Source organism: Eurypyga helias, unplaced genomic scaffold (assembly GCF_000690775.1).
Source record: "Eurypyga helias isolate BGI_N326 unplaced genomic scaffold, ASM69077v1 scaffold6751, whole genome shotgun sequence".
NCBI classification, from domain to species: Eukaryota; Metazoa; Chordata; class Aves; order Eurypygiformes; family Eurypygidae; genus Eurypyga; species Eurypyga helias.
In genome coordinates this window covers 57,703-79,388 of record NW_010231427.1, presented here as the reverse complement: position 1 = coordinate 79,388, position 21,686 = coordinate 57,703, and the positions used below count along the sequence as shown (strand labels likewise).

General features: G+C 42.0%; 1 protein-coding gene across 1 annotated transcript; it reads left to right on the top strand.

Moving 5' to 3' along the window:
* Nucleotides 1–2,552: 2,552 nt before the first annotated feature.
* Nucleotides 2,553–17,076, top strand: SPOCK1 (sparc/osteonectin, cwcv and kazal-like domains proteoglycan (testican) 1; the record flags this gene model as incomplete). Its single annotated transcript, XM_010161071.1, has 5 exons — nucleotides 2,553–2,669; nucleotides 9,327–9,548; nucleotides 10,165–10,227; nucleotides 15,435–15,572; nucleotides 16,586–17,076. Coding segments are annotated over 5 exons (731 nt in total), but the record flags the coding sequence as incomplete, so codon positions are not given.
* Nucleotides 17,077–21,686: the final 4,610 nt, after the last annotated feature.

Genomic DNA, 21,686 nt, shown 5'->3' with positions numbered 1-21,686 from the left:
GCAAATGCGGTGTCCCTTAGAGCACTGGGCTTACTTCAGTTTTCTGTGGTCTAGAGTTGTCACTGTATCTGGAAGTACCCAAATCTGATTAAGGAAAACAGCCCTAGAGGGTCTTTAATATTATTTTTTTCTCTGTGACTTGAGCACTGTGAAGCTCAGTGTAGCTACGCAGAGGCATGATGAGGGTGTCAGGAAGGCACAGGAGTGGGTATTTGTAGTCCTGAGTTCCAGTCTCATCTTCCTAAAGGTGTTATGTACCACGATAAATATTTAATAAGTATCAGGTTTGCACAATACAACTAAGTTATTTATTTCTTGGACAACTGAATCCTCTGTTCTTTCCCCCACTGATGTAATTAGAAGTCAAAGCTGTGTTGGTATGTGCGGTTTTGAGTGGAGGTGCCTTTGTGAAATACCCTGCACGTGTGAATAACCTGTCACATATGAGGTATCGGCTAAACAACACTTACTTGTTATGCACCATATTTCTCCTTTTTTCCTTTGCAATATTGACGAGATGGCTACTTGGTGGAAGGAAAGAAAAGAGAGTGCCTGCTTTTAATTCTGGAAGGTGATATGATTATCGATACAGTCCTCAGAAAACATTTGTGAAGACAGGTTATTGAAAAGATGGCTATTACTGTCTCTCATGTTGCTGTAGTTGCCTAATAATATTTTGGCAAAAAGTATTTCTGATGAAAATCACCTGATGACAATTCCACAGGGGATGCAGGACAGCATCCCCCATCCCGTATGAAAAAAGTATCTCCATCACTTCTAACGGGTATTTAGGTGCCCAGGTCCTGTTGAAATTAGAGCATGATGGGAATCTCTTTATGGATCTGAATTCACAAACTAAGAAATCATTCTTGTCTGTCTAGAGCTAGTTCATTCCTGAATATTTATTACCTATAAAACTAGTTTTCTTCCTACCCCTTCACCCCTTCAGGCAGCATCTCGTGATGGGGGCTTGTTACAGGCAGGATGATGGAATTCATTCTGCTCTTGCTTCTGTTGTGATTTTTCTCTGATGAAAGACTGTTTGTGAGCAACAGCCAAAGAACAGAAATGGCATGAAATGTTCCTTGTAGAAAACATGGCACAGTGAGCTCAAAAATCTTATCATCACTCTGATTTTTGTCTTAACTTGCAAAGATAAAATAGTTTACAGTGAGTAAAATATAATGTTCATGTAAGTGAGAAAATTGAGTACTAAGCTTTTTCAGTAATGTAAGCAACTTCATAGTTAATATTTTACATTAATTGTTGGGTTTTTCCTTACCTAGACTCAGCCTTAGGGGGATAGTAATCTTCATATTTTAATTTTTAATAGGAAAATCTATCAAACTCTGTCAGCTTTACAGAAAAATGCAAAAAACTTTCTCCCCTCCCCCCACCCCCAATGTGCTAAAAAACTTTTCACATAGAAAAATCTACAATGGCCTATTTTTTAACTTCAGTTATTTTCGACACACGCACACAACCACCACACCCCACCCCCCCCAAAAAAAAAAAAAAAGTGAGAACAAACAAAAATACTCACCACAACCATGAGGTATCAGAAAGTTCACTGCAGTCACTGGAGCAGTGAGTTTAACTCGGGAAGACAAGCTGTGGGACTCAATTGTTCTTCAATAAGGTGGAAGGAGGAATATTATAATGTGCAGTGAATTGGAGAAGACATATTGTCGCTTGCCCCATGAAGGATGTCTGCCTCTATGGCATAAAATCTTGCTCTGTATTCCAAGTAATGTCATTTAATATGTAGAATGAGTGCACAGCATTTTGGAATAATAAAATTGTCTGTGAATTTTAAGAACTAAATATGATACAGAAAGAAGAATATTTTTTCTGACAGAAGGTGGTGACTAATGCAGCTTTTTTTCCTTAAAAATATTTGGTTCGGCTGGACATTAATCTCTTGGCTGAAATTTCTGGAAAAATTAGATGTTTCTCAGTAAAAATTTGTAAGAAAAGAAATGTCTTACCTAAGTAACAAAGCAGAATTGACAACCTTCAGCAGTGGCAAAGTGTCATGTGTAGTAGAACTAGAGCAACGTAACAATTTTCTGTCTCATGTATATCTATAAATAAGTGTATATATTTCCTATTACTGTGATAATAGCCTTATACTAAGCCAGATGTGGTTATAAATTATTCCTAGCATCTTGTTCGGGTAGTATGTCTGGGCAAGCATGTCCCTCCTCCCCATCTGTTTGACAGAACTTTTCCCCTGAAATCCTAAAAGGTGAAAACATTTAAGGTAAAAACATTGGAGCGTCACATCGCTCTGAGAACCTGTGGGCAGCTCTGTGTGTCACTTCTTCCACCATAAATCATGTCAGCTACCAAGGAAGTACTTGAGCAAGACTTGAAATTCATAATGATTTACAGGGTTTTTTTTAACTTTTCCCTACCCTTCTCTTTCACTTCAGAGATCTTAATGAGGAGGACTTTACAACCATAGTCAATATTTTTCTAATAGAACTGTCTGGAGGAAGGTTTTTCGCTGGTGCTCTTGACTCACTCTGGTGCTTTGGTTTTTTTTCTAGCTTGCACAGACAAAGAACTGAGGAATCTCGCTTCGCGACTAAAAGACTGGTTTGGTGCTCTTCACGAGGATGCAAATCGTGTCATCAAACCAACGAGCCCGGAGACGGCACAAGGCAGTAAGAAAACACCTTTTCCCATTGAACGTTGAGGGTTGTAGGCAGCTTCCCAGCCTGAGAGAGGGCATTCAGCTGAGCACTGCTGTTATCCTGCAATGTCATGTCAAGCAGGTTCCAGCAGGTACGCAGGAGACCCGATCCTGCAAATAAATAGCTGTACTGTTTTCTAAAGGAGCTGCAGGCTGTATTCTTTCTGGCTCAAACTGCTCTAAAAACTGGCAGTCAGAGACAGAGAGACCTTTACAAGTTAATCAGGCAAATAACTCTGTCTGAAGGCCAGGGAGGTCACATCTATACCAGTAAATAAAACTTCTCAGGGACTTTTCTTAAGCCCTGAGGTTAACTAGCATGACCTAGCTTGTGTCTGTACAGTCAAACTCCACGATCCTCCAAATCAGTGTGACTGCATCCAGATCGCTTTTTGGGGATAGACCATGGCGCATGCTTACCCCTCAGTTTCTGGCCAAGCATTTTCTGACCCAGTGTCTGTGGCACAAGCCAAAAACATGGCATACAAGCACAGGGAAAATTATGTCAATGTTGGAGAAGGCCCACTTTGACTTTACTTTGCAATTTCCTGTTAACATCTTACATAAGAGAAAGAATAAAAAAAAAACCATCCACTTTGCAGCTATGGAGCTGGAATAGTTAAACGGTGTGGAAAGCTGGAACCTATTGTGCCCCAGGTATTTAATAACACCATCTTTGCTTCCTTTGATGCTTTTTTTTTTTTAAAGAAAGGAAGAAAATGAACGGTTTAGAGGGCGTTTACTCTCTGTGGGTTAAGCCAACATGACTGATTTTGATGTCATTTACCCACCCGGGAGAGGAAGGATTCAGATAACAGCATCAAAAGAGGTCATGTTCATCAGAGAGCAGATGCAAATTTATTTTCTGTAAGGACTCATTAATCCTTTTAAATAGCATGTCCCAAAACACATGGGCCCTTGGGATGCAAAATATGATGCTCAAGTTTTATCTAGGTGTGTGACTCACCTTCACTTCACTGCCCTGATTATCTGGTACAAGCTGTCTAAATCCAGGGTCCACACACACAGAATTTAAAGGGTTCAGTCAAGTGCTCCCTTTTACGGCTGTTTTGACCCCAGTGCCTGGTTTCCCCGCAGCATGAGACTGGAGAGGCTAAAGGTGCAGTAGAGCAGACCCAGCACATCAGGATGGGCATTTACTGTTAGACTGAGTCTCCACAGCCACTCTTGTGCTACTTCTGAGCTTATGCAGCAATAGATTGCCTCTTCCTAAAGAGACAGGCTATACCACAGGCTGCATTGCTCAAAACTGTACTCAAACCTCATTAATGGCAAGTAATTTTATCTTAAAACTATGTGGTGAAACAAGCTGTGTTCTGTGCAAGTGGACTTTTTCCGATGTCCCTTACTTTCCATAGTATTTACAACAAAGTCAGTATCTTTAAAACCATATATCCCAGTTATTTCTTAAATGGTACTTCAAAAAAGGATATTATCATGCAGAGGAAGCCAAACCATAGTTGTACAGGTAATCATGGCTTCAAGATGTGAATTCATCTCAGACCCAACGACAGAAAATGCCAGAGATCTAAAACTTTGACTGAAGTCCTTTAGGCCCAGAAGAAACCCATGAAATCTCATTTTATCAGATTGTCAAAAGGATGCTTTTCATGCAGATGACCTGTGAGCTGCTCATGAGGACCTTATCAAAGGCCAAAGTCCAAATTAATTCCTGAAAGTGTTGGGTCTTTTTTTTTCTTTTTTTGCTGAAGCAATTTCAGTGAGCAAAACATTCCTGGTAATTCTGCAGTTTGCTCTGATTCACAGAGGAGCTGTTATCTCTTTTTAGTTTAGTTTGATTCCTGGCAGCTTTTATATGAAAGGCTGCCTTGCTGATCTTAAACACTTGATCTCGACAATGTTCATTTTTAGACTGTTGACTTAGTTTGGCACATTTTCTTATTTTTTTATATGTCAGTTAAAAAAAAAAAAAAAGAAACTTTGAGTTGAAACCTAAATCATTTGTGAATGCTACAAAACTTGGGCTTGTTTTTCTTTTTAAGAGTAGGCTATGGTATTCATTAATTAATCTGCATGCGCCAAATTCTGCAGCTCCAATTCTCTCTGGTAGCACTGAAAACACTCTTAGAGTAAGGACAGCAGTATCTGGCTTCCTCTAACTTCAAACATTTGTAAAAATGACAGACATCTTAAACAGGGCTCAGAATTCAAAGAAATGCTCACATACCCCAACCTGAAAAAAGGAGTTTGTGTGAATCCTGGCAAACAGGACACACGCAGCTCTGGAAATACGCTCTGATGGCCACGTTGCCCTTCCCTTATTGCCCTGCACGTGTTGCCCTCCTCACCAGGCTGATCACGTCATTAACCTGAACTGGTTTGGTCATGCCTGTAGAGTCTTAAAAGGCATACACATCCTCCGAGTGATCCGTTTTGGGTATCCCCCTGTGGCAGTGAAAGGAACAGATGGTGGGATGCGGTGGCTGTGATGCCTCGGACACATCAGCTGTCTAGAGAAGGTGTTCCAGCAGAGATTTCTCTATGCTACATTAAATTTGCAAGATGTTATTATGAGTGTAAATAAGCTTGTTGAGTGTATTAAGTTCACCCCCAGGTGAAGGAAATTGGTACACTTCTTAAAAAAATCCTGAACAGAAAAGGATGAGTGCAGATTGTTGTGTTTGAAATCTAACCCTTCGTTCAGTGAGCTATCTGCCAGGTCCCAGCAAAGCACCGCAGGCCAGGAACTTTGTCTTCTGCAGGTTTTGTACATTGGAAATCTCAATAAATAATATAGCAACTCAGGCACATGCTTTGACATAAGGAAATAATAAAACTAATTAGGTACTAAGACCTGATTCAAATTGCTCCTGAGCCTGTTGATAATTGCCGCCTTGTATCTAGATAGTCTCTTCGGCTGCAGTGGGAGTTGGTTTTCTTTTGGTAGAGATCTATGCAATATAAAGGATGTTTTCTGAGAAACATTTCTTCTCCTCCTTCCTTTATTGTAAGTGATGGAGGAAATTAGGTTAATTATTCCCCTGTTAATTGAATTGTAGTATACTTTAATAAAATAAAACTGGCTCACGTAAGTCAACTCTTGAAGGGGGGAAATAATGTTATGTGCCAGAAGATGTGTTTATTTTTAATTAGAATTTTCACTTAAAGATTTTTTAAAATTTAATTCCATTTTAATTCAGAGGAGGTGGAGCATTTTATGTATTAATGGGATATGAGACTTTTACATGTAGGTCACCGGTTTGATTTCCTTCCAGCTCTGTAGCGAATGAAAGTTGTTAGGATGCTCAACAGCTGTCAGTCGGAACGAGAACCATGATGGTCTCAATCCAGGTCCTTGTGAGCAGGTGTCCAAACCAGAACAGCCCGCCACAACTGGCAGCCTGTGCCGAGGAGCCGAAGCAGGAGGGCTATGGAACCTGCACCCTTCTCTTGCTCCTCACCGTAGGCACTGCAGCGCTGAGCTGATGCTCAGGAAGACGCAGGCAAGTCCTCACTGAGATTACTGTTATTCCAGGTCTGTTGTGCTAGCAGTCCAGCCTATTAGCCAAGCCCTCCAGACAGAATTACAGTATGTGATTTATTTCATCCAGCATATTGCATCATACTTACAAGCAAGTATATCAAAAGACTCCAAAAAGGAGTTAATTCATTCAACATCACCTGGCCTCACCAAGCTGATGGGAGCACAATGAGCTCCCAATGAAGGTGAGCTCCAAGAACCATTTTCCATCAGCTGCCCTGGTTGCACAGTCAGTCAGAGCCTGCCTTGCACACTCAGAGCACGCTTTCAGTCCTGTTCCTGGGTGCCGTGCACATCCAGGATTGCTGGGTTTGGACTGCAGTTGCAATGCTGCCAAAGATGATTTACAGGCGGTAGCTTTTAACAGGAGACAATACGAAGTGGTGGTAGATAGGACTATTCACCTTCAACCGCGTAGCGAGGGACACTTAAAGAATTAACCTTTTCACTGATAATAACCATCTATCTAAGGGCTTTCCATCACTCGTACTGCTGTAATATTCAAAGACTTTCAGACCACAGTGTCTAATAATCCAGCACTGCTTAATAATACAGCCTCTTAATAATAAGCCTAATCTGCAACTCTGGTCACAACAGTGAACGCTCCCTTGCTTATGGGAAACTACAATCAAAAACTCTTCAACTAATGTAATTAACTGTCTTCGTAAGTGACCTTTTGTGATTGTATCTTGCATCCCAGCCCTGATGGAATGTCACAGAGCAGCTTCGTATTCACATCAGTCACTATCTTGTGATCTGCTCGGGCAGATCGGTAGTGAGGGCACGCTGCTGTTGTATCCCTGAATGCATGTTGTACACACAGATAAAGACTTCCCAGCAGGGAGGAAAACAAGACTCAGAAATAATCCACAGACACTGTCAGGGGCAAGTTCATCTCCTCCTTCCTGCGTCATCCCTGCCAGTTAGGTGACCTTCAGAGCCCCACAGGGCTGAGCAACACGTACCGTTCTCAACCGGTTGTACTACAGACCTTGTAGTTATTCACTGTACCAGCAGTGAGTGCCACAACAGGGTGTAAAGACCATCATCAGGGAGAGGATCTGTGCAGGAAAAGAGCATCTAGTGAAACCCAGCTAGTTTTCCCCTGGAAGCTGTTAAACTGGGATGGGTGGAAGTATGTAGTGATCCCAGCTCCACAACGCAATTGAGTGATCCACCCCTGCCTGTCGGACTATTCTGACCTGCCCCGTGGTGGGGAATCAGGCACAGCATATCCCTGCACAAGGCAGGACTGCATGTCCTCCTCCTCGGTGCTTTGTAAAGGCAAAGTCAAGGGTTCTTAAATCCTTCCACTCAACAAGAGATTGTGCAGTGACCAAATCCTGCTTGTCTTCTTCAGATGAATAAAATAATTGAAGTCAATAGTCCTAATTGCTTCAGCAAGGCAAGCAGACTTCCTCCCTACATCTATTCACACAGCCTTTTTCTTTTTCACTGTGCTCAAACTCGATTAGATAATGTTAGAGGAGATAACAGCACAAAAAAAAGTGATGAAATGTTCAGCATGATCTCTCTCTTTCCTGCCTGAGCTGCCTCTAGCCCCGAGGAAATGGTATTACCTTCTTCCTTTCTTAGAGAAACATGTATTATGAACGACATAAACCTTCCCATTAGTTAACCCTTCTGATTGTTCCTCCACGTCACTGACATCCTTCAGCAGCAGCTGCATACAAAAAGCACAGCTTCCAGCATAAAGCACTGCCTTCCTTTGGGTGAGTACTTAAAATAGCAGGTAGGCTGCAGAGCTCGGACAAACAGTCAGCATGATTCCAGCAACATCTTGGGATTCATTTTAAAAAAGCAGCATCCTGAAATGGGACGTGACACGTTCAGCAAATAAGGCTAAGCTTGACCTCTTTCAAAGGAAAAAGCCCATCAGGCTTCTCCACGTGGTCTGTAGCAGAATGAATAATGCACAGGCAGGTTACTGCACACAGCTGACACAGCGTGAGCACGAGGTGCTCAGGGTGCATGGTCCAGGTGCCCTCTGTGCCTGTAAATCCACAGCTGATGTATGCATGCTTCCGAGTCCTTGTTGAAACCAATCTCCTCGTTATCAGATTTATTACCTCTGCCTTACAAATATACTCATGTCATAGACAATTGGAAATTAGTCCATGTTTGTACCAAGCATTGAAAAATAGTGAGAGTTTGGATGTATAGTGCCCTGTCTTGTTTGTGAAAGAAGGCGATGCCACTGTTGGTGTGGAGACTGCAGAATACTGGAACACGTAGCTCATAGACGCCGTGGGTGTCTATATGCACGACTTGGTCTTTCTGTGAGAAACGCTGCTGCAGTCTTCTAAGGATCTGGGCTATTAAAATGAATGACGACGATGGTTTCCAAAGCGCTGGAAGAGCAGAATCCTGTATTGCTGCACCATGCCGGAGGCCTCGGGAAGGAATAGTGCTGGTACGGCATACAAGAGCGTGTGCAGCTCTGGAGCTGCCAGCAAAAGCAGTGCCGTGCTTCGGAGTGGTGCAAGCAAAGAGTTGTTTCATCCCTTCTCTCCCTCTGCCTCCCTCGGACAGCTGACAGCCCAGATCAAAGCATTACGTTGTCCAGCGCAGGAGGCAGGGTTTTGAAGAGTGAAAAGCTGGGATGACAGGTGGAAGGTGAGAGCACAGTAGGAAACAATTTGACCAGGGAACTAGAAACAGGTCTGGGAAACAGGATTTAAATCGCAATTCAGGCTCAGTCTAGTTTGAAAATACGTTGGATTCAGCCTTTTCTCATCACGTTTCAGTTTATTGGAACAAAGCCAAGCCACTTGGACCAAGGACAGAAGAAAAAAATATGTGACAATTTTTTCAGTAGAAACAACTTTGAATTACAGTAATGGGCTATGAATCTCAGCCCTCCCCACCCCACAGTTCCTACAGAGTGTGAGTTGTGCTCTAGTCTGCAGCTGGGCTTGGGTTTTAAGCTTTACGCAGTCTTAGAATTTTGTTCTGCTTTGGACAAGTCAGGTTAATGGTCAGAGCCCAGCCAAAAAGCACTAGCAAGGCGTGGAGCTTAGCAATGATTCCTGTGCAGTGAGTGTGCTTGGACTCAGCTGGGGATATCTGCCTCTCCTCTTACAGGATTTGACACCAGCATACTGCCAATCTGCAAGGACTCCCTAGGCTGGATGTTCAACAAACTTGACATGAACTATGACCTGCTGCTGGATCCCTCGGAGATCAGTGCCATTTACCTGGATAAGTACGAGCCATGCGTCAAGCCTCTCTTCAACTCCTGCGACTCCTTCAAGGACGGGAAGCTCTCCAACAACGAGTGGTGCTACTGCTTCCAGAAGCCGGGCGGTGAGTTGTGCGGTCTGCAGTACCGGGGGGGATGTTGTCTGGGTCTCCCTGTGTTGCAGGTTTGATTGATCTGCTTATAGGGATAGTTTGGTAATTGGCTGTCAGCTGCGTTAAAAAGCTCTTTTCTCCAGCACCAGTGTGAAAGGGCGTTGTGTGACAATGTTTAATGTCACAGATGAAGTGTGTTACCATCCCTTGATCATTAAAACAAAGAAAGAAGTAAAAAGTGCCCGTAAACACAGCCTAGAAATAAGCTCTATTGCTGATAGAAAGCTCAAAAATTTACTCTTTTATTAATGCAGAGATTAGTCAATTAGCAAATCATAAATCAGAGCGCTGGCATTATGTCAGCTTGGTGAAAAAAGAGGAAAAATTGGCTTAACAATGAAAATGGCCCCCAAACACTCTTCTCAACTGCAGTGTGTTACTTTTTTTTTTTTTTTTTTTAATTAGTGGAGCTAATGACATAAATTTGTTTTGCAGTACAGTACCAGCATATGGGCTTCTTTCGTTCCCAGGTGTACAGTAGTCTACATTTCATGTCAGTAGTGAAGCCAGTCATTACAGAGTCTGTCCCGTACCATCTGGAAACTGATTCTCAAACATTATATTTTAGGTCTTCCTTGCCAGAACGAAATGAATAGAATTCAAAAGCTAAGTAGAGGGAAGAGTCTGTTGGGTAAGTTCGATTACTTGCTATTCATTTACTCAACTAATTAAAGCTTCTGTGATTATTGTAACTTTATATGCAGTAATGGTTTTTCAATTAGAGACTAATGTTTTGAGTCGGGAATATGCACCACGGAGTGTAGGCCTGACACTACGAAATTAAACAAATAATGAGATGGCAACGTACGGAACAGGTGTCAGCATGGCAATGGGTTCAGAGCTAATTTACAGCTCTCCAGAAGTGCAAAGCCTTGTCTGCACAGAGGTTAATACTGCCTTCATCACCTCGTAGGTCAGAATAAGTACAGAGGCTGCTTGATACTCAAGCCTCCCATTTTAAAGGGTGATTGAAGGTGCCACAGTGCATAGCCAGCGGGTTAATGTCTTCCTCCAGTTAAGGGGCATCGGGTGTATTCCTTAGGGTTCATTTTTGACTAACCACCCTTAAAAATATTTCAGTATATTCTGAGTACATGACAACAGGAATCCATATCATCTCATTTTAGCTATTCCTGTGTGATGCTCCATGCTGTACGATGCGATAATGCCCACCCCTCTCTCTGTTGACTACTGGGTGCCTGGATTGATTGATAACTTACACTGCTCTAAAGGATATCTAAAATTAGGTGAAATAAATCCCCATTTAATTGCTAAAAAATCAGGTTGCTGAACTGGGTAAATTTAAGGTAACTAGTTCCATACCCCAAAGTCACAGTGTCATGTAGCGTCGCATTCACGTGGTTGGTATTTTACTGAACCTTCAGTCCTAGTGCATTCGTGTACGTAGGTCCAAAGCACATGAGGCGTATCAGTACATATTCGAGTCTCTGCTCGTGGAAAGCTCAACATTCCACCTCTGGGGAGTCTGGTTTACCCCAGACCCAGGCTGTCAGGCCAGGCCCGTTGTCGGGAACCCACGTCCGGTTCTTCCAGCATCACTATCAGCAGCACAGAGGACTCTGTGAAATGCGTCTCGGATTGCAGTCTGCTGCTCAGGCTGTGCTCAGATTTTAGTCTGTGTCTACATACTCTTTAGCAGACCCTGCAAACAGAGCTCTGCAAAGCTCATCTTTGCCAAACCCTGCTGTTCCCAGACGCCACTGCTCTTTGTACTCAAAGTTCAGGTACCTTGGAAACAATCCTAACCAGGACTCTTTGGTTTAAAATGAGAATAAACATTCCCAAAGGGCACGGGGACTATGGTTTAGTTCCATCATCCTTCCACAGCAAGTTCACATAAAGATTAAGATGTCTCGGAGTTGCAGCTCCTGCTGTTCGTAGCGGTGGGAGCGAAGGGAGGATTGATCGCTCAGCTCTATGTGTGCTCCATTCAGCAAATATTTAGCATTTGTGTTCGAATGCATGTTGTGGCAGGGGAAGCCATGGTGTTTTCTGTCTCATGGGTGTCGTGATTTTCAAAGCCACCTAAAAGAATAAGAAGCCCAGTTCCTAATAGATAACTTGGACTATCCTGTTTATTTTATGCTTTGCTGCGATTTGCTATAATGCAATAAATGTCACCTAGGTTGAAACATAAGTGGTTTGTTCCGGTGTGCAGGGAAAAAACGATGACTATATTGCAGGTAGTACAGCATGCAGGCAGTTGTACCATGTCACTGGGATCTGCTCGCAATAGCAGGAATAAAATGACAAAGTAAAAGCAGTAAGAATGGTCCCTTACCACAAATAACTTCTAGTCAAATATATTTTAAAAAAAAAAAAGGTTAAAAGTGGCTAAGCTCAACAAATCAAAAATTGTCAAGCATAGGTTGGTGCACAAGCTAGAAAATTATAATATAGAGAGGAACTCTTGCTTCACCTGCCTTGAAAGTCTGCCTGCGTAACAGCAGCTGTCTGTGAGATTTTAATCTGATCTCATAGCTATTTGTACAGTGGAAAACATTGCCTTTTCTCTTCACTGACTGAAAAATCATGCAAATGGAAACCAAAACATACACGTGACAAAAATCACACTTGTGGCAACAACAAAGATTGAAAATAGAGATGAATATTTTCAGAGAAACTGGCCTTTAATTATTCTCTCTCCTGCTCTGTCTCTAACAATCAGAGCACAGCATTTACAGTCTGGAGAGTACACATGAAGATGATTTCTGTTAACTTGTGTCCATTGATAAAAATTTACAATTTTTGATATTTTGTTCTCTATATATTTTTCAAAGCGCATGACAGTTGCAACAAAGTACTTCAAAGCCATTGCCATTAGATGTGTTGAATTTGGAGGCTTTCAAATTGAGTCTAGCATCCCAGGGGACTGAATTAAAAAGTAAACAGCACTATTCATCTTTTCCTACCAGATTTATCTAGAGTACAATTAACTGCAGAGAGTGTACTTTTAGAGCATACAACTGTGCAGCCTGATAATGCTTCTCCCACATCACTAAGGTAATAAATTTCTGCTCCCGTCACTATTTTCTTCTGTATCAGCCCTGTGAATTCAGCTAACATAATAACTAGTACAGGGAGCTGCATGCTGGCTAGCACTCAATTCTGCCAGGCTTTTACCTGTGTGCTTCACTATCTTTAGCATATAATTATTCTCCCCATGTCCTCTGAGGAAGGGGAGTATTAAATAGATAAGGAAATGATGGGGGGGGAAAAAAAAAGAGATATAGGTCTGGATCCGTAAAGAGGATATAGATGCAACAGTGCGGTTCAAGTTTGCATAGAATAATTAAATACTCCATGGGACAGAGAGATGGGGAAAGCAAGATTCACTAGCCTGAAGCAGTTCAGTGGGAATGATCTGGCATTTTGTGCTTAATAGTGCTTAATGGTACCTAATAGTGCTTAATAGTAAAGCTGGCCCACCAGCGCTCCTCTCCGCACTTGCCTGTGCAAGAACGTCTGGGGAGCAAACGTGAACTCCTTTGTCTGTCCAAACCCTGAGGATGTTTCCTGTTGCCAAACGAAATCATGGGGTAAAATATTCCCACTGAAGGGGCTCTCTGGACGCTGTACTCCAGAATAGCAGAGCTTATAGCCAGCGTTTCTTTCTAATGGGCACATGGGCTGATCTGTGTAGGATTTGCAGGATGAAGCATCGTGCTGTACAACACTTGCTCCAGGTGACTCTGTCCCCATCAGATCACCTAACGCGTTGGCAAGGACGTGCTGTATTCTCCTCTCCGAGGGCTGGCAAATACTGTGACTTCAGTATACGTAGCTAAATATTTCAGTGTTACATACAAATTGGCAGAAACTTCCCATGCAGATGGAAAACTACCTTCTACTGTGACCCAAGGTGTGAAGCCCTTCCACACATAGTTATGCTGGCAGTCAGCCTGGGCATTAATTTATTTTTAAATCTCTGGGTTTTACAGTCGGTGTGGAACATTTTAATACCTTACAAGAAACACAATGAAACTCTACAAAAAGGCCTGTTTCAAAGGAGGGAAAGGCTGCATTGCCCAAGGAAAAGAGAAAGCATGAGACGGTTTAAAATGCAGAAGCCATTTTCTATTCACCCCGTAATGCCACTGAGGTTCCCCCTTTGATTCTTCCCTGGAGCCAGATGCTCATCTGATGTAACAGGGGAGCCCTGGAGACACTGGTCCAGCTATGCTGATTTACACCAGCTGGAAATCAGCACCTGAGCACTTTTCCCAAGGTCTTGTACAGGCTGATAAACACCTGGAAGTGCTTATAAGAGAGCGCATGTGAGCATAAATATACCAAAATAAACTTTCTCAGCCAGTATTGAAACACAGGATTGAACAGTGAGCGTTAAATTACAAAAACCTGCAAAGGCAAATACATATACATGGTTATTAGAACCATTTTTTTAATAAATAGTGAAAATGAGTCTTTGGTAGTCATCAGTATATTGCATTTGTACATGAACATAATGGTGGTACCTATAAACAAACTGCTATAAGCTCGTGCTTTGACATTATTTAAAGTACTGTCAGTAATGGATGTGGTCTCCAAAACTGACCTGATATGCAAAGATTTCTGCGGGTGCTCAGAGGTTTCTTTGCTCATTTTCCAGACCCACATTTGCAGCACTCAAGCATTAGACAAGATCTGCAGTGCGATGAGTTTGGAAATTCAGGGATTCACGTTATGTAGACGTGTGTATGTGTCTGAGGTGGCCTGACTTCCACTCTTACGTCTCTTATATAGGAAATCTCATGTCATTTGGGCAGCACCTTCTCATTTGTTTTTTCTGCGAAAAATGTAGTGGAAACGGCCCCTTTGACACATGAACTGTCTGAAGACATGCTATACACGTGGAACCAGTTAAAAAAGTTACTGCATGACCAGTAAATCACTGGTATCTTTGACAGAGGAGAAAAATACTTTCTCAAAAATCATTTGAGACAAGAAATTTGGGGGCAAGGGTGGGTTTCTGCTGTGCTTCAAATTGAAGCAATCAGCAAAGAAGGGAAAGTGACTGTACTGACCTCTCCTGGGAGGAAAGCTAACTCATCTTGAAGGACAAGGCGGCTTTTCATATTGAAGTGCATTTGCTCTATCTGCTGAAAACGGTGGGAACAATAAAACGGTTTTTCTCTTGAGAGCTTCCCTGCCTGCAGAAGCTAGGACGAACCACACTCTACGAGGCTGAACTATATTGGTTTTATTGTGAGACAAATCTTGGGCTTGAAATCCAAAGACTTATTGACTTCAAATCCTGTTGTCCCTCTCCGTAAAGCCTAGGCATTACTTCTCCTTTTATACATGTGAACTCTCAGTAAGTCAGAAGTTGTGCTTGAGATTAGTATGAATAGCAAGCAGATGGCAGATACCTTCCAGGGATAATTACAGTGTTGTGGAAAGACTCATATGATAAACACTGAAGGAGTGCAAATGGAAGGGAAATGCAGAATTAATGAAGTTGGGGTAATAATCCAGTTGGGAAGAAAACTTTAAAACCAGAAGTTAAATCTGAAAGAGGCACTGTGGGAATATTAATCATTCGGGGACAGACTGAACCTATCTCTAGCACCGTATGCCATCACCGTCCATGTGCTATAAATGCACAAGCGTTTATGCACTCTGCAGTGACCAGGGTAGCAGAAAATAGTTAATCACGTATAATTTCTGCTCCCGTTTCAGCACCAGATAATCACATGTATTTTCTTGCCAGCATTGTAAAGATCTTCATGTAAATAAGTGACAAGTTCATAATACCCTGTATACCTGCTTCCTCCTACAGAGGCTTGCATTACTGATTATACCTTATATTTCATTCAGGTACTTTCATCCCACGGTGCAACGAAGAAGGTTATTACAAAGCCACTCAGTGCCATGGCAGCACAGGGCAGTGCTGGTGCGTTGATAAGTATGGGAATGAGATACCCGGCTCAAGAAAGCAAGGGACAGTCAGTTGTGGTGAGTAATGATGTGTTTTCCTCAGACAACAAAGGAATTAACACTGTTGTACACCCTGCCATTGCTGTAGGATGGAGTACGATAACAAAAGTGACAACAGGAAAACATGACTACCCGTGTTCAAAGTGCTCCTGTATTTTCTTATTCAGACTACAAATCGGGCCCTTATACATGTATTGCTCCTTTGGACTTGGAGGGGGTGGGTGCAGCAGAGGTTAACAGGCAATAACCTGATATTTTTACTATCAGCTTGCAAAACGTACTGATTAATATTAAAATTAAGGCTATGGGATTGCTATGCACAGTTATTAAATATATTGTTCTGTATACGCTGGAACACACATTTACTGGGACTTCATGAATAATGTCTTTCCACACAAAGGAAGGCCTAAATGTGCAAAATTTTATGAATTAACAACCAACCCTAATAAAATTGCTGACAGGACGGTATTATGTAGGTATGTGAAATCACCAATTAGCTGTTAATCCTAGGCAAGCAATTTCAGCTCTACCCCTTCAAAGTGCTTCGGTGATGGTTGTGGATGCAGCTTTCTTCTTCGAGAAGAAGCAGAAAAAGCAGAGACCTAGAAGGTCTGAGATGCCCAGAAGCACATCACACAGGTTAGGTTCAGCAACCACATTTGCACATTTGCACACTCAGATAAAATCAGGTGGTGGAATACTTTTAGCCTGGTTTACATAGTCCTGATGGGATGAAAGGATTTAGACACGAGCAATGATTTTCTGCCCTGCAGGCATGGGAACTGAGTCAGTACTCTCCTTAAAATCAGCTGAGCCTCTAGGAGGAGGGCACTGCATAGCTTTTTATGCAAGTAAATTTTTTATCCTGGTGCAGGAGGAAAATTGAAATTTAAAGGTCGTTTCATGAATAGCTGAACCAATTAATTTAAAAGTAACATTGCAAATGACAGTAGCTTGAATGACAAGGGTAGTGTTGAACGAGGGACTTGGTGTCATGTGGGGGAATGACCTTTCCTGCTCACCTGTTTCAGAAGAAGAGCAAGAAACCTCAGGGGATTTTGGCAGTGGTGGATCTGTTGTATTGTTGGATGATTTGGAAGAGGAACCTGAAGCAGCAAAAAAAGACAAAGAAGGGAAACTGAAGATTCATGTAAGAGCAGCTAATGAGGATGATGAAGACGAAGATGATGATAAGGATGATGAAATTGGTTATATATGGTAGTGCCCATCATACTGAGGACTCACATTTTGCACAATATTGCAAGTCACATCATATCTCTGCAATTGTATCTTGAAAGTACCTGGCACAAATATTCCCTCTCTACTGAGTTTAATTTTGTATAGTCTATTTAATTTGGAAGAAAACCTTTTTTTTTTTTTCTTCCCCCAGCAAGGACTGTTTGGAATACAGCTTTTGTTCAGTTGGTTTGAGGGATTTTTGTTCTCTCCACAGGGGCAATGAGTTTTGTTTCACTGACATTACATGTCTGAATCCTCACTTGAACAACTTATGAAATATATCCTGTGAATGAATTGTGGAAGGGGCTCAACAAACCGGTACACAAGGCTTAGAAGCCCTTCTCGTGTTACCAGCTGTAGACAATTTGTGACATAAATTGTTACCTGGATCATATCAGAAACAGTTCTTTTTCTTTTGTGAAGAAGGAAAAGTAGGTGCTTCATTTTCTAGTCCATATTTGTTACATTCCAGCAAAGAATAAGTCTCTCTGGATAGTGACTTCTGGCTCCCCAGCATCAGGGTTTTAATGAGAAAGAGATTTTGTTTTCCTTACATTCTCTGCGAATGAGTCCCACAGGCTTAGTCCAGCCGACACCGAAGGCAAAGCTCCCACCACAGCGTTGGTTAAGCAGCAACATGGTCGTGATCCTACAGACAGGGAACAGGGTCCAGCCACCTTTCAAAGCGTTGGAGAAAAGAGTGTTTTGTGAATTTGCAGCACCATAACCACCCCCGTAGCTGTTCCTCATCCTCCGTCCATACTCGTTTGCACTGAGTTGCACTGACATCACAGGCAGCCTCTGCCTCATGCTCACACCTACGGATCTGCCTGTTCTTCATTTACCCCAAGCAATCTCTCATTCCAAAGTTGTCAAAGACACTAACTACCCAAAGTAATAAGCTGTTGTTTCTTTAAATAGTTAATATTTATTCGGCCTATTTAAAAAAGCAACTTTAGGTAGTCATATTTCAAAAGTGTAACTTCTTTCTCAGTGCGACAGGCTGAACCCTTGTAATTCACACGTGTAAAAGAGAATAATATTAGAATACAGTATGTGATTCCCTCAGCATCTCCCCCTATTCATCCACAGCTCTGCAATTGTATCCCAGCGTGCTGACATTACATTATTTGCTGTGTCCTTTCCCATTGCAGTTCTCTCATGCAGTAATGTGCTGTGGTGACCTTTTATTATTTTTGCTGGTTTTAGAAACAGTAAGAGGTACCTTAACTCCGCTCTTGCATTAGGAGGCAGATGTAAGTATTTTACCAGTGCCTGTGAGTTATTTTGCAGAATAAAAAATGTGCTCATTACATAGAAAACTAATTAGATCAATTTTTTTTTTCCCTCACAGTTAGTGTTGGATATAGAGTTGGAGACAGTATGGAGACAAAACATGGCTGGTCACATATTTACTCAAAAGCAAGAAAATAACATGCTGCTTGGCAGAAGTCAAATTTTTAGGATCACTGCCTCAAGAGCTGTGGTCCTCAGCCCTCTCCTAAGTCAATGCCCACTGTGGAGCCTGGCAGAGCTCTGCAGCCCCCCTCCCCTTGGGGTAGTACCTCTGCTTTCAGACGTGATCACAAGAGCAGTACTGAAGAGGAACTCCTTTCAGACACCATGTGTTGCAGGGGCTCAGTTGTTTTCTCCTCTTCCATTTCCTATTTATCTAGATCAATGACCTGAAAACAAAGAGCAAGCCAGCATAATTGTTATTAATGCAGAAGGATGTGTAAAAGCGTGAGGAATTTGTCCTGTGTTGTTTCACGCCCCCGCAGCCTCCCAAAAATCTGCCATCACAGTCATTTGCAAAAGGCCTGCAGTCTGCCCTGCCTTGAGTCCATTTCGTTTCCCTATAGCTACTGAAAATTTATTTTAAAATCATTGTCCATGAGCTGCCCAGCACATGCACACACACGCTTTTTCTACTTGCCTTTCTTAGAAAACAGTGCTGACTTGCAAAAGGGACAGATACAACCAGCGTTTCTGTTTCCCTAAACAGTATGATTTGGTGAGAAGCAGTTGGACACCATCAGCACCTTGTTTCTCAAGGTATTGTATTAATTAAACCCATTCTCTCTGTGTCTACCTGTGCAGGACCTGCCTAAGGCACAGAGATGCCCTTTCACTCTGACATAAAACAGAGGTCCACAATCAGAGTTATGTTTGTTCTCTGACTGGACTCCTTCTCTGCACACAACTAGTTTTTTTCTGCAGTCCTATGTCCCTTTGCAACAGCTTATCCTGGAACCCTGTATGCCTTACGTCAAAGGCCCCACAGTAAATCCCTTCTCCTGGCCAGCACCTCACCAGGGTAAAGCCTGCCCCCCAAGCCTTTGCAGGCAGCTGCAGGGTCCAAGGTTGCACCCCTCCTGTGTCACGTGCAAACATGCAAAATGGTTAAATAAAAGCTGTTTAAACAAGTCCTTAAAAGTGAACGCGGACATCCTTCAGCCTATGTGAGCAGACGTGCCACCACCATCCATTTCTCAGCACCACTGACCTTCTCCTCCCTGTGACCTCCTGCATGCTGCTATTCCAAATCCGTGGTGGCAGGTTTTATATCTCAAATGTCTGTCTTGGAGTCGCCAGCTCGAACATGCTGTGGGTACCAAACTGCTCCGTGCCCAGCCGGGCGAGAGGGCAGATGCTCTGGCTGGTTCAGCTGACCTCTGCGAGCACAGACACACACACACAAACACACACATATATACACCACCAACCCCTTCTGAGCCTGTGGCTTCGATTCAGGAAGACACCCCGAGCCAGGCAATCGTTCAGTCAGTTGTTCAAATGTTCTTGTGAATCAGGGCGAGCATTGGAAAAATGGGATTTTATTGACTAGCCCAGCTGGGAACAACTCCAAGAGAGGATGAAGGGAGTAGTGTCGAATCCCAAGGTGTCACAGCCACGTCAGAACAGGGTAGGCAGGCTGTGGGGCTTGGAAGGGCAGCTCAGCCTATGGATTGCTTTCAAGAGCAAGTTTCCAAAGCTTTCAAAGCAACTCAGCAAAGCCCTTTTTTGTGATCCACTGGCATCCCCCGGTGGTTGGAGGATCCGCAGTCTATACATACATGTGTGTATATCTCTGTGTGTCCGTATATTTACATTTCTACACACATATGTGTGTGTGCACGTCCCACTTGGCGAGATGCATTAAGAAAATGTTTTCTTTCTTTAAAAGAAACCAGCAATTCTACCAAGAACCTGTGCTCTCCCCAATCAAGCCCCTTCCATTCTTCATGCTTTGTGAAGGATTTCATTAGCTTCCAGCTTAATTTAATTCCTTTCTTTTATTTTTTTTTTTTTAAAAGCAGGACTTCCCATCTGCATCAAGTCAAGTCACTGACCTTCCAAACATTTTCTCCCTATGAAAAATGGAATCAGAGTTGTCCCATCCTTTCAGAGACGCAAACCAATTTTTAATCTCATTTTCTTTTCATATTAGAGACTATGAAATACTGTTCGGCATTGCTTTATGTTTCAAGGTGTCCTTTTAACTACTGTGGTTAAATCAAAATCTCCTTGAGTTCAGATTTCAGCACAGTTGGGTTTTTTGGGTCGTTACTGGCCTTTGCTGTGAACACAAAGAATCCTTTTTCTTTTCTTTGCCTTTTTTTAAGCTATTCTGTACTATTATTTTAAACCATTTGAAGAGTTTATTTAATATTTATTCTACAGTTTATATTGAAAATATAAAGTTTATATTTAAAACAACACTGTTTGTTAGTGGATGCTTCTCTTTGCCTCTCCAGCCTAGTCTGTTAGTCTCAGTGTACATTTCTGGCATGGGAATATTTTGATATTAGAAGTTTTGTAGCATTTTTCCCCTCGAGCAGCAAGTGACATAGATCTAAGGTCACCACTTGATACAGACCACCAGATCGCTCAAGCTTAGCTTCCTACATTGGTTGGCTTTTACTGCAGTCCCTTCTGTATGCCATTCAAGTTCCTTTAACACATAGACCGCTTTGTACAGTTAATATACATCAAAAAGCCCTTTCTACAGTAGGTGGGTTTTGGTCTTTTTATACTTTTCTCAATGCTGTTGATGTCTGTTACTGTTAAATGTGTAGATCTGTAAGGAGAGATCCAAATATTACGTGTTTCAGTTTGATGTCCCTACTGTAGATGGATGTAGGCTGTCATAGTAAGTAGAATTGCATAGTAAATTCTGAATGCTTTTTCCATAAGGAGTTAAGTGGAATGTGAGCATTTTGCTATCTTTGGTTAACTGTAAATGCTTAACTGTAGTCTGAAATAGTTGCATTTTTGTCTGTCTCAATAAATTTTAATTTGTCTGCGACTCCTTATTGCCTGTCCTGAATTTTATTAAACTTTGGGGATCAAAAATGCTGCAGTACCTTGAGTCAGCATTTAATCATGCATGGAAATGGATGGTCTTTAGGTTTATACCTTATAGCTCTGTTCAATGTCAGCTGCCATCTGTGAAATCAGTGTAAAGTCTCTAGAAGGCTGAATTTTAAAAGCAGAAATGAAACCAAACAAATTAAGAACTGTACCAAAATCAGAAGTTTTCAAATCACATGAAAATTGATTTTTAAGAAACTAGCAGGGGATGGGGGAGGGAGGGGAGCTTTCACTTTCTTTTCCTACCCTGTTTGTAAATCATGATGTTTTTCTGTCTCTTCTGAAGGTATCCAGGGCAATCCTATAAACACAGCCACATTCTGCAGTGGCCTTTACCTATACAGTATAAATGAAGACAAAATTATATTGCATACAACTGGAGGGAAGCCATCCTCACCTAGGAATACCTGGGTTTGTGTCTCTGCTATTAAATTAGAGCTCCTCTTCAAAATTATTAACTAATTTAAACCACCAATATTAGTACAGTGCTAATTACTGAGTTTAAAATCTTGTTTCATC